Consider the following 13,448-nt stretch of genomic DNA (forward strand, 5'->3'; position numbering starts at 1 on the left):
TCCTTTTATTCCTTCAAGTTGAAAGTACCTGCAACTTTACATAAAGGACATATAAATGGTATAGAAACTAAACAGCAGGGGCACCTGGGTGGCTCAGTGGGTTAAAACCTCTGCCTTCAGCTCAGGTCGTGATCCCAGCGTCCTGGGATCGAGCCCCACATCGGGCTCTCTGCTCGGCAGGGAGCCTGCTTCCTCCTCTCTCTCTGCCTGCCTCTCTGCCTACTTGTGATCTCTGTCTGTCAAATAAATAAATAAAATCTTTAAAAAAAAAAAAAAAAAGAAACTAAACAGCAAAGACACAAGCACCAAAAAACATCAGCCCCAATTTTTTTTATGGTAAGTACTACCTTTATTTAAAAAAGTTATACATGCTAGAAAAAAGCATAAATGATACATGTAAACAACTGTTTACCAAATACTTTTTTTCCTTGTAAAGGTGCAAATGATCTTAAATGTAAACACAAAAGTTGCCAAACATTTTTGTAGTAGGGGAAGGGAGAAGGAGAAGGTTATTCCTTTTGGTTGTGGTTAAAGTCTTATTCAAAGATCTTCCTGCAAAATACATTGAAAAAAAATTGGTCTATGAACACAATGAGAAAACTTTTGACCACTGAAATTTGTATCATTTTTTTCCTTAAAAATTTTAACTTTTCACCAGAAAGTGCAATTTCAAAGTAGTAACAGTGGCTTTACAGATGAGGATAATGATATATAATCTGTATAAAAGAACCAAGATTTTATTAATAAAATGCCTCAATTTCACACTCATTAGCATGTATTATTACATGAACTGAAGAATTCATTCCCTTGGAGGCTGTGATTACAGGTAAGCCTCAGCTTCAGCAGGCCTGAGCGTCAAGTGTAAATTGCATAACAGTATTCACTGCTGGGGAGAGGATATTTCTCCCTGCTGGTCCTTAGTAGCAATAAGGAAACAAGAAGGAAAGTTGTTTCAGTCAGTAATATTTTTGAGCAAAAACTTTTGCAGAGTAGCACATGATTTTATTGGAGGATTCTCAAGACAGCATATAAGAAGGGTATACTGTTTCAATAGAGGCACTGAGCAGAGCTCTAGAGCTAGCAGAAGTTCTATGAAAATATTATGAAAAAAGAGTAAATACAGTGGAAAACAAGTTCATATGGAAGGAAACAAGATGCAAACTTGCACTGATGAAAACTTTAGTGTCTGAGTCCTGCTTTTATCTCCTTACTATTCCTTTTGAATTGTACTATTTAAAATGAGTGTTTCTTTTCTTTTCTTTTTCTTTTTTTTTTTTTTTTTTTTTGTAGATTTTCAAGTCTTCTGGTGCTTAGTGTAAGCATGATGGCTAAACAATGCCCTTGGCATACCTATCTTTATCACTGGTAGTCCTTGAAAGTTGCGGAGTTATGTGGATGGAGTGCCTGAAAATAACCAGATCATGTACAGCCCTTCTCCCTTTATTAGTATTTTCAAACTTAATATCTTAAAAATAAACTTTCGCTCCTTGGAATTTTTTTCTTTTCCTTTTCTTTTTTCTTTTTTTTTTTTTTTGTCCTTTTTTAGTGGGAGGAAGGCTAAATTCAAAGCAAAACAAAACGAAACAATGACAAAAAACCCAACAACAAAAAACCCATGATAAATTAAAACCAAAAATAAATATTCTGCACAGAGTTGAGAATTTTTGTGCAAAGATGGCATCTTGCAGTTGAAGTACTTTCATTGTATTTCCATATGTTGAGGCACCGGCAACAAATAAAATTTGTTCTAATGTTTTCTTGAGCTATACAAAGCTCCAAAGTCAAAAGTCCAAGCTCTCCAGAATACAGAGGAGCATGTATACGACTGTCTTCTAGATGTTCACCATATATGGGATTCACAATGTGTCATTTTAATAACTCCTACACCACCCCCCAGCCGACGGTAATTCATCCCGCCATATAACCTGCAAAGAAAGAAAATAAGATTTCAAAGCGGGAAAAGCACTGTTTCTTCTGTAACTTAGATGTTAATAAAACACATGTTTTTTATCATAACTAATAGTTTTAGATTCATCTCTTCCAAATCTCTTCCAAAGATTAGGACCTGGAATTGAGCAATGGCAAGTAACAGAACTACATCAGACATTGGGTGAAAAGGTCTTGTTTCTAGGATACTGTTTCAAGAATAAAAGAACATTGTATCCACATTTTGCATAATGACCTTATACTTTACACCCTAAACTGACTTTTAACAATTACATAGAATCATATCCTACATTTTTGTCTAGTTTTGACCACAGCTATCTTATTTTCCTACTCACATTTCCGTCAGCCTAAACACTGATAACTTATTTTTATCCTTAAATATCTTATATGTATTCTACAAGCCTCCTCCTTTATGGAACAAACCTGGCTATGAGTAAATAAAGTCAGCCATCTAGGTTTTTTTTTTCTTTCTGTAGATTGTATATATTTATTTGACAGAGAGACACAGAGGACAAACGGGGAGCAGCAGAGGGAGAGGGAGAAGCAGGCTCCTCGTAAGCAGGGAACCTGATTTGGAGCTTGATCCCAGGATCCTGAGATCATTCAAAGTTAAAGATTTACGTGGAAAAGAATATTAGAGCCTCTGTCCGCTGTAAGGTTAAACTGGTTTAAGTTTGGGATATGTAACTACAAAAATTTAGATTGTAATTCTCAACAGATGATCCTTAAGAATTTCATAAATATTACTCGGTCACATATTACTAATTCTATTTAGTGACAGCTACAGAGAAATAGGTCCTTATGTAGGATCATGGTGATTAAGTAGCAAAAGTAAATCTGGCAATCTTCCCAAAGATCTAAACACTGAAAGCTGAATATGCAAGAAAATATGCCACAAGAGGGAGGCTCCTCTTCAGGAAAACCTCCCATTATCTCTCTCTCCCTCACTTCTATTAGGTTTTGCTAAAACGTTACCTTTGCAGTCAGGACTGCCTAGGCCACATTTTAAAAGAAACTCATCCCTGGACAGCCCCTTGGCTCTTTCCCATAGTGGTTCTACCCCCTGACACGATACTTGTTAGTCTCCTTACTAGAACAGCAGAGCCAGGAGAGCAGGGAATTTTGTTTTTGTTCACTGTTGTATCCCTGATGTCTAGAACACTCAGTACACCTTTACTTAACAAGGTTGTGAAAATGTGATGTAGTAGAAGCCAAAAGTGTACCACGACTGACTTGTAGTCTGACTTCAGTATTGTGGTCAAGTCATACAGAGCCATGAGAGAAAGGCAGAAGAATCCAAAGAATGTCATTTAAACATCTGTAAAAGTGTGGCTTTCCCAGACACGAAGACTGTACTTTTTAAATTTTATTTATTTATTTGAGAGAGAGCATGCGTGGGTGGAAGGGGGAAGGGCAGAAGCAGAGGGACAAACGGGCTCCCAGCTGAACACAGAGCCTGAGGAGGGGCTCAGTCCCAGGACCCCGAGATCATGACCTGAGCCGAAGGCAGACACTTCATCAACTGAGCCACCCAGGTGCCCTGAAATAAGCTATTTAAGAAAAAAGTAAGGGGTGCCTGGGTGGCTCAGTTGGTTAAGCATCTGCCTTTAGCTCAGGTCATGATCCCGGGAGCTCAGGTCATGATCCCAGGATAGAGCCCTACATCAGGCTCCCTGCTCAGCAGGGAGTCTGCTTCTCCCTCTGCCCCTGACTCCCCTCATGTTCTCTCTCTCTCTCTCACATTCAGTCCTTCTGTTTCTCTCTCAAATAAATAAAATCTTTAAAAAATAAATGAGTAAAAAATAAAAATAAAAATAAAGTAACTGTAGTTTGTTTTTTCCTGGGCATAAAGCTGCCCAGAAAAACACCAAAAAAATTGTGACAGATTAGAAGCAAGAGATGTAAGTTCTATCACTAACTTGCTTCATTTTATTTCTCAGTGCCTTACTTACCTCAGCGGAACATGATGGGGCTAGAGAGGAAATTATTTTGTTTCTGTGTTTTCCATCTCCGCTATAAAACTGAACAGTTACCAAAGGGAAGAGGTTGTAAAACGTCAGCCACTTCAGAGCAACGAAGTCACAATAAGTCATCAAATATGGGTAACTTGGAGCTCTCTCGTGAGCTATAAGAGCACTTCTCAATGTACGGACCATCCCCATTTGGATGGTCATGTGGACCTTATGCCCATGATTTTCAACTCAGCACTGAGATGCTCTGCGATGTAGCGTAAAGGTTACCTCCATGTATTGGCATCAGGATCAAACACTTCAATGGTCTTCAAGTATGTGGTGCCATCGAAGCCGCCTACAGCCATGAGCTGTCCATTCACTACGGCCAGGCCAACCTACAGGACCAAAACACAGCGGCTGCTGAAGATGCCAGAGAATCACTGGGAAAATCTGGACTAGTTTCTAGATAAATCTTCGTTAACAAAAGAGAATTCTTTATGACCTTGCATTCTGGTTTACTTGGACACAGAGAAAAAAGTAATGACAAAAATCTGTTACATCGTGGGAACAGTAAAATTATACATACAATTAGAGTATTTTTACAGTCAAAAACATAAATTTCTTAAATTTTTGGAAAAGCATCACTGGGAGTGGGCAAGAACTTCCAAACTGCTCTCACTTCTTTTGGTATTTGCCTATTCTAACCCACCATCTAAACTGCCACTAAAATTCTGTTTAAATTACAGATCTAACCACGCCATCACTCTCCTCTAAAAACTTTCTAGGTCTCCCTACTGCCCTCCAGAAATCCACACTAGCCCACGTTTTAGCCTCACTGCCTTAGGTACCCACCACTGCAAGAATACTGATTCAACAGCTAGTCCTAGAAAGACCACGTTTTTCATGCCGCCAACTTTGTACATGTAATTCCCTGGCTGGTGTCTTCTTTCCCTTTTCTGGAAAATCTTATTTTTCTTTCATGGCCTAGCCTACATGAGACTTTCTCTGGTAAGTCTCTTCACTGCCCGCAAACACAATAAGCATAATCTCCCACACTCTCTTATAATGCACTTGCCCTGACTCTGAGGTTTATTTTATTTTATTTTATTTTTTTAAACGGTTAGCTGTAAACATTTCCATTTCCTTCACTAACTTGGGAGCTCCCTGTGGGGTTGTATTTACTTTTTTCTTTCCTAGCACAGAATAAGCACTTAATAAATATTTGCTAAATATATATAAATATATATTTGTATATATAAATAAATATTTGCCAAATGTAGCAGTGAAAACAACAGGAACGTGACCCAGAAGCTGTTAATCACCAGTAATAAAGAGAGCCACAGATGTGGGAATGTTTTGACTCGCTGATGCCTACCAGTGATAGTCCCCGATTTGCACAAACCAGAATTGACTCCCTTTTCTCCTCAGATTATGGAGTCTTAGCTGCTGCTATGTTCTCCCACCCGCTGTCCTACATCGATGCACTCCTGACACAATCAGTGGTTTATGGGTCACATTTCACTCTGAACCAAACATCCTAGGATGGATGAATGCTGAACTCTCCCTGGAAGTCTCTTGGAGTCGCATGTCATCTGTGGTCTAGAACATGACACGGGCCACACTGACCAGGTCTAGACCACCGATGGAACAGGCTCCAACCAGTCTGTGGAGACTGGTGGTGGGACCAGATGTGTTTCTGCCTAAACATCTGTATTGGTGTGCCAACTACTTACAATATTACCTAGGAACATTCGTTAGGAATATTTAGCTCTAATCGAGAGGGATGAATATAGGTGAAGTCAGATAAGGTAGTGGGTAAGATAGGGTAAGGTCTTTCCAGAAAACAATCGATGAAAAATAAATCACAAAAATTAATTCTATTATTAAGGATATGATTGACTATAAGGTATTTAACTACTTGAGATAACAGCAATTAGGAGAAATTAATTTTTTCCAGGATTAAAGAAAGTAGCAGGGGTTGTTTTGCCTCAACAGTGCACCTCCTTCCTGCGCCAGTATTTTATAAATCGGAGCTCTCCTGCACAGCCCTGTCTTGGTGCTTTTTTCCAGTTTTCAGCACGTGGGCACTTACTCCACTACGGCGGGAAGTCATAGCCACCACCGGAGACCACTGGTTAGTTCTGGGGTTGTATCTCTCCGCGCTGCTAAGCTCTGTAGTGTCATCTCTACCTCCTACGGCATAGATCATGTCCTGATACACAGCACAGCCTAGGTGTTTCCTCCGCGTCCCCATAGGAGCTATGGTGTGCCATCTGTTTTCCTGAGGATTGTAGCGCTCCACTGCAAGGGGAGAAAAAAAACCCAGCAAGTGACCATTCAACCATTTCTTCTCACCTCTAGTTTTCCTCATAGCCATTAAAACTTTGTGATAATACGTATTTTTAATACACAGTCTGATTTTTCTTCTGGAAAGGACTTGTATACTCTTGAACAAAACCATTATAATCTCATCAGGGACTACTGGTTTCGTTTGTGTAAGGGATGGCGGAAAGGGCACGTGTTGGAGTCAAGGTACCTTCGTTCTAGTTCTGACTACATGACTCGTGGCCTCACCTTATCTTCAAATGAGGGGATTAGACTATAGGATCTGTAGCCACCATTCCATACTTGTAACTGATTGTCATAATCAGACACTGTATTCCCTTTGCCTGTATTCCTACTGTATTCTAAGCAGAAGACAAGATACGTGACTATGCGTCTGATGCGAGAGCCACACTAATATCCTTAGGTAAAAATATCCATTATCTCTCGACGGAAAGGACTAACACATAAACCAGCTTATAGCTATAACTTATTTATTCTTACATTACAATATAGATTTTGTCTTTTTCTTGGTTTTGGCTTTTTTAAGGAGAGCTGGTTGGGGTGAGGCAGAGAAATAATCATATTAGGAAAATAGTTCTTTGATTCGTTATAAATTCCTAGAAGTTTATAAAGAGCAGGGAGAAAGAAGTACTCTGGGAATACGCTGGAAGAATACAGCTGCAGAAGGAGCTGAGAAAGAGCTGGAGTTGTACTCTAAGGGGAAAACAATTTTCAATTGTTTAGATTATTATAAATAATAATATCATTTACATAAATATGATTATACAAATTATTTTAATTTTACAATTTACATTTACAATTTAAGATTACAGGATAATGTGGCTTTTTATACTTTTCTGTAGGGGGAGTCTCTTGAGGCATGTGTTGCTCTGGGGGAACCGGACTGACGCTGGAAGGGACTAACCTGTGTTGAGTGGAGATGTCCCATCAGAGCCACCCACAGCATATAAGAACCCTCCTAACACAGCCACGGCCACGCCGAGTCTTCTGGTGCTCATAGAAGCCACTCGCGTCCATTTGTTTTCCTTTGGATCATACCTGCAGTGAGGGAGAAACCGAAGACTGCACGCCTGCTTCTCTGAAGTGAGGCCTTTTTCCTAAGGTGTGAAATAATGCTAAAAAAGACTTGCTCATCATCATTAGCCCTCAGGGAGATTCAAATTAAAACCACATTGAGATATCACCTTACACCAGTTAGAATGGCCAAAATTAACAAAACAGGAAACAACGTGTGTTGGAGAGGATGTGGAGAAAGGGGAACCCTCTTACACTGTTGGTGGGAATGCAAGTTGGTGCAGCCTCTTTGGAGAACAGTGTGGAGATTCATCAAGAAATTAAAAATAGAACTTCCCTATGACCTTGCAATTGCACTCCTGGGTATTTACCCCAAGGATACAGATGTCGTGAAAAGAAGGGCCATCTGTAACCCAATGTTTATAGCAGCAATGGCCACGGTCGCCAAACTATGGAAAGAACCAAGATGCTCTTCAACGGACGAATGGATAAGGAAGATGTGGTCCATATACACTATGGAGTATTATGCCTCCATCAGAAAGGATGAATACCCAACTTTTGTAGCAACATGGACGGGACTGGAAGAGATTATGCTGAGTGAAATAAGTCAAGCAGAGAGAGTCAATTATCATATGGTTTCACTTATTTGTGGAGCATAACAAATAGCATGGAGGACAAGGGGCGTTAGAGAGGAGTAGGGAATTTGGGTAAATTGGAAGGGGAGGTGAACCATGAGAGACTATGGACTCTGAAAAACAATCTGAGGGGTTTGAAGTGGCGGGGGGGTGGGAGGTTGGGGTACCAGGTGGTGGGTATTATAGAGGGCATGGCTTGCATGGAGCACTGGGTGTGGTGAAAAAATAATGAATAATGTTTTTCTGAAAATAAATAAATTAAAAAAAAAAAAGACATGTTGGCTACACACACCTGAGATGGTCAAAATGCACAATGAGAATCTAACAGATTTTACTTAGTTACTAGGGAAAAAAGTCTTGGAATTTGTGCCTGTGTCAGTTACTAAGTTGTTTTCTACACTCCTGACTTGTGGTACTGGGGCCGGAACTCTGAAAACAACCTTTCTCCTTTGCCAAGCTGGCTCTCTGGCAGATTCTGCCGAGGGGAAGGACTAGCTGCTGGACATCTCTGGGAGAAGGGACAGACTCCTTTCTGTTTGTCTGCCAATCCTGGTAGTGCTGCCTCAGCCAAGGCCCTTGAACTCTGACTAAACTGGTTACTTTCAGTCTCTAGCCTTTTCCTGGCACTTCCCAAACTAGCCTGGTGCTTCTTGGAGGCAGCCCTCATGTTCTCATCACCCCCAAACTCCGTGACTTCAGGTAATTTTACTACTTTCCTGTGTCAGGGGTCAGGAATTTGGGAAGGGCCTCGCACGGACGTTCCGGCTCGGTGTCTGCCGTGGCTGCCGTCAGACTGGGCTGGGGCTGGAGGAGCAGAGCGCTAACGCAGCGGGCGGCTGGCCGTCCCTCCAGGTAGCCTCACGATCCCTCCGGGTAGACCTCCCAGCACAGCAACCTCAGACAGCTCCAGGCTTCCCAGGCGCCGCAAGAGATCCAAGTAAAAGATGCATCTTTTATGATCCGGCTTCAAAAGTCACACACACAGTGCCACCTTGGCCGCTGTTGTGAGGCAGCCCAGAAGCAAGAGGCGAAAACGGAAATCCTACCTTTCAATCAGAAGAGTGTCCGAATGATACAGAGCGTGTGGAAATGACAGGTGCTGTTACCACCTTCGGAAAATAAAATCTTCCACAATCAGCCAGGAAGAGAAGCCTTTGTGGAGGCGCGTCACAGTTCCAGCTCCGGGGCATCTCTCCTCTAGGCTACGAGGCTCCCATAACTCCCCTCTCTCTCCTGCATGTTCCCAGATCTGGGTTCCTACCGTTAATTCAGTGTCCTCTGTTTGTTTTTTTCAGCCCTTCTAGATCTGCTAGCCAGTTTTTGAATACTAAATTCTCTCTACCAAAATAACTGGTATGGCTTGTTTTCTTTATTGAGTCCTGACTGATAAATTACTAGTGGTCAGAAATATGACAAAAATCACTTGGAATAGTGCTGGCATTTTATTGCGTGGGTGGGAAATTCTGTTAGTCTATTAAGTACTGTTAGCAAACTCTACCACTATAGCAGGAAATACACAACAAATGATACTGGAAATAGACCTCGCACACATTTTAAGGAAAAACCTCCAAACAGATTCTGTGAATGTAGTCATTAATATAGATGAATGCAGCAGAAATATAAATCCTGGAGAATGGAGGTCCTGGAGAAAGGTTGCAGTTAAGTCAGTGATGGTCTCCTGAGGTTCATGCACTTTTCTTTTTTTTTTAAAAGATTTTACTTATTTATTTCACAGAGAGAGAGAGAGAGAGCAAACAAGCAAGGGTAAGAGGAGGGGCACAGGGAGGAGAAGCAGGCTCCCCGCCAAGCAGAGAGCCCGATGCGGGGCTCGATCCCAGGACCCTGAGATCATGACCCGAGCCAAAAGCAGAGGCCTTAACCCACTGAGCCACCCAGGTGCCCCTGTGTATTGGATTTTTAACCTATTGTCAATACTTGTTACTATCTCACATATCCTTTTTATTTCTTCTTTATATTTCTGATTTTAAAACATTTCCTCTTTCACCTTCTGTCTTCCAGTATAATCTGTTTTGTTTACTTGTTCTAGTTTAATCTTCATTCTGAAGTGACTTTTCCTCTTATTTCTAATATTTTTCTAAGTTTGGTCATCTCATATTTGGGTTTTTCAAATTCTGACTTACGTAGTGTTTTCATATCTTATATCACTTTCCTAATGTCTGTTAGTACATTGTGAAATAGTTGATCACTGTTTTGATCTGCTCTGTGGGTATGTCTTTCTGCTGTGCTTTCACTGTCTATAGAGATGTTATTCTTTCTGCTGCTTATTCTCTCTACAATAACTTTGTATTGGATCTAACCTTGGTACTCTGCTGTTGTTCATTTTTAGATGAAACGAGTTTTCCTGAGGTAGTGGTTCATGGTGATTTTCTAACTTCATGGAACTCTTTCTAGTTTTTTCATATAGTGTTAAAAAAAAAAAGTATAGTGGTTTGCCTCCTGAGATTTACTGGTTTTATTCACTGGTCCTCCTTTTTATCTTGGCCTTCTCTTCTCACTGTATATTAACCTTGTCTCGCTCATTTTTGGTCCTGCACCAGAAGTGTGGGCCCTGTTCAGGAAGGTCATACGGTTGGTCAGTTTTGAGGGTTCCTAGGGACTAGATGGCTTTAGCCCAGCTGGTTCCCAGCCAGAGTGGCTTTGCACCACTCCTCTTTCCACGCTGGGGTATTTGGCAATGTCTACAGACTTCTGGTGTCACAACCAGGTGTGTGCTACTGGCAATTCGTGGGCCGAGGCCAAGGATGCTACTAAACATCTGACAATGCACAGGATTGCCTCCACAACAAAGAATTATGTGGCTCAAAATGGCAGTAGTGCTGAGGTTGAGCATCCCTCTTCTAAGTCCTTCAGATCCTATTATAGGTCCCTTGCACTCTATACTGGGATTGAGCAAAACCCTTCTTTGTTTCAGCTGTTGGTCATAAATGTTCCCTTCACTCTTTCTAGTAAATAAACATTGCCTGCTTTGGGGTTCTTCCGTTCTTAGATCTGTCATAGTTCTGACTGCTTTTCTCTATTTTCTCCTGCATAGACACTGGTATCATGCAGGTCTTGCGGCTTTCGGTACTTGCCTTTGCCCATTCATATTTTGGTGTTTATGAAAATCCCCCCTCCCCTAGTTATATTTTAAATGTCCACAGGGCTTTTTTTTCCCCTTTAAGTTGTGGTAAAATTTACCAACATAACCATTTTTAAATGTACAGTTCAGCAGTGTTAGGTACATTCACACAGTCATTGAACCAAGTTCCGTAACTTGTCCCTGGGTTTTAGCTTTGTTATCTATTGCTCTGTTCTTCTGTGGGTATTTGGAAAGATTAAAGAATTATGCTATTGTTGTTATCTTCCCAGAATCCTCTTGCATAGAGCTGTGTTTTTTTTTTTAAAGATTTTATTTATTTACTTGACAGACAGAGATCACAAGTAGGCAGAGCAGTAGGCAGAGAGAGAGAGAGGAGGAAGCAGCCCCCCCCCCCCCCGTGGAGCAGAGAGCCCAACGCGGGGCTCAATCCCAGGACCCCAGGATCACTACCTGAGCAGAAGGCAGAGGCTTTAACCCATGAAGCCACCCAGACGCCCCTTGAATAGAGTTTTGAAAGTGGAGAAATAAGTTTCTTAACAGAAAAAAGAAGCAGCTTTCAAGAGTTACCTACAACTTCATCTCTAAGACAGTTAAACACTTCAACTTAAACATGGCAACTCAACTAGTAAATGGTATTTGAAAAATTCTGATAAGTCATGAAGCATTTCTTTTTGGGAAGTGAAGATGAAATACGGAACACCGGGCACCTGGGTGGCTCAGTGGGTTAAAGCCTCTGCCTTCAGCTCGGGTCATGATCCCAGGGTCCTGGAATCGAGCCCTGCATCAGGCTTTCTGCTGGGCAGTGAGCCTGCTTTCCCCTCTTCCCCTCTCTGCCTGCCTCTCTGCTTGTTTGTGATCTCTGTCAAATAAATAAATAAAATCTTAAAAAAAAAAAAAAAAGAAAGAAATACGGAACACGAGACTCCAAAATCTAATCTCTAGGGCAGAATGACAAAAAAGTGATGGAGCAAGAAATTAAGAACAGGATGTATTTCACTAAAATTAACTGATTTGTAAGAGTATAAATTAAACTTCATAGCCAACCTAGATTTCCCTAAGTACAGTTCAAGAATTAATGAGAATCCATATACAAAATACTTTGGGGTATTTATACAATGCGCTAAACAAAGTATTACTACTTTAATCACTTTTTTTGGAGGAAGTCTGGGCAGTTATACATGAAGTACACTCCAAGTACTGGGAAAAAAAAAATCAGAGCAGATTTCAGAAGTGTTATGCTTAATATCCTGTATGGATCATAATTTAGAATATGATTCCAGCTCTTCAGTTAGGCTCCATCAGTAACAAACAGTTTGAAAAATCAGGTTATATCTCTCATCTTCTTAGACCCTTAAGATCATCTGAAAACGTTCCCTGAAAGCCCGTGGGATAGCCACTGAATGGTGGATTCCCTGGTATCCTAATCTGTTTCCTTTAAAGAGCCCTTTACATTTATTTATTTATTTAGTTAGTTAGTTAGTTTCAGAGGTAGAGTTTAGTGACTCGTCAGTTGTATGTAACACCCAGTGCTCGTTACATCAAGCAGCCTCCTTAATGCCCAACACTTCATTACCTCATCCACCTCCTCAGTTCCCCTCCAGCAACCCCCAGTTTGTTTCCTAAAGTTAAAATCTCTTACAGATTGTCTCCCTCTCTGATTTCATCTTGTTTTATTTTCCCCTCCCTTTCCCTATGAACCTCTATTTTGTTTCTTAAATTCTACTTATGAATGAAATATTGAAATCATATGATAACTGTCTTTCTCTGACTGACTGATTTCACCTAGCATAATGCCCTCTAGTTCCATTCACATCGTTGCAAATGGTAAGATTTCATTTTTTGATAGCTGAGTAATATTCCATTGTATGTATATGTGTGTGTGTATCTATCTTTCTATCTATATCACATCATCTTTATCCATCCATCTGCCGGTGGACATCTGAGCTCTTCCCAGAGTTTGGCTATTGTGGACACTGCTGCTATAAACACTGGGGTACAGGTGCCCCTTCAGATCACTATGTTTACATCCTTTGGGTAAATACCATTTATATTCTTTTAAAAAATTGAAAATGACTTAAAAAAAAATTACCTCTCCACAATGTTGAGGCAGGACACGCCATCCTGGCCACCCACAGCATAGAGAAAGCCTCCGAGCACTGCCACACCAACACTTGTCCTGCAGGTACTTGTAGGAGCCACGTCACTACTCCATTGGTTGGTTTTGGGGTCATACCTGCAGAGAGCACAGTAAGAGCAGTTTGTATTTCACAAAGAAAGTCTGGCTATATTTACATATTCTCTATTCTTTCCTCTAAATATGGGCTAATTAATAACAGAAGCATATGAAAAGCTAATTTACGTTTTATTTTTTAAACTTAATTTTTACTCATACAAATTACGTATGAATATATTTTCGTTAAAACTTTTTTCAGAATGTTATAGCTACAGCTAAAT

General features: G+C 40.6%; 1 protein-coding gene across 1 annotated transcript in view; it reads right to left on the reverse strand.

Moving 5' to 3' along the window:
- Positions 1-1,571: 1,571 nt before the first annotated feature.
- The window catches only part of KLHL20 (kelch like family member 20), a 61,590-nt gene continuing 49,713 nt past the window's right edge, over positions 1,572-13,448 (reverse strand). Inside the window, exons 8-12 of the mRNA XM_044267386.1 lie at positions 13,084-13,227; positions 7,150-7,283; positions 5,992-6,200; positions 4,188-4,294; positions 1,572-1,925 (exon numbers count right to left, since the gene is read on the reverse strand). Of these exons, the coding sequence (XP_044123321.1) occupies positions 1,841-1,925; positions 4,188-4,294; positions 5,992-6,200; positions 7,150-7,283; positions 13,084-13,227 (679 nt within the window). The 3' untranslated portion in view covers positions 1,572-1,840. The remainder of the gene's footprint in view (positions 1,926-4,187; positions 4,295-5,991; positions 6,201-7,149; positions 7,284-13,083; positions 13,228-13,448) is intronic.

Source organism: Neovison vison, chromosome 10 (assembly GCF_020171115.1).
Source record: "Neovison vison isolate M4711 chromosome 10, ASM_NN_V1, whole genome shotgun sequence".
NCBI lineage: Eukaryota > Metazoa > Chordata > Mammalia > Carnivora > Mustelidae > Neogale > Neogale vison.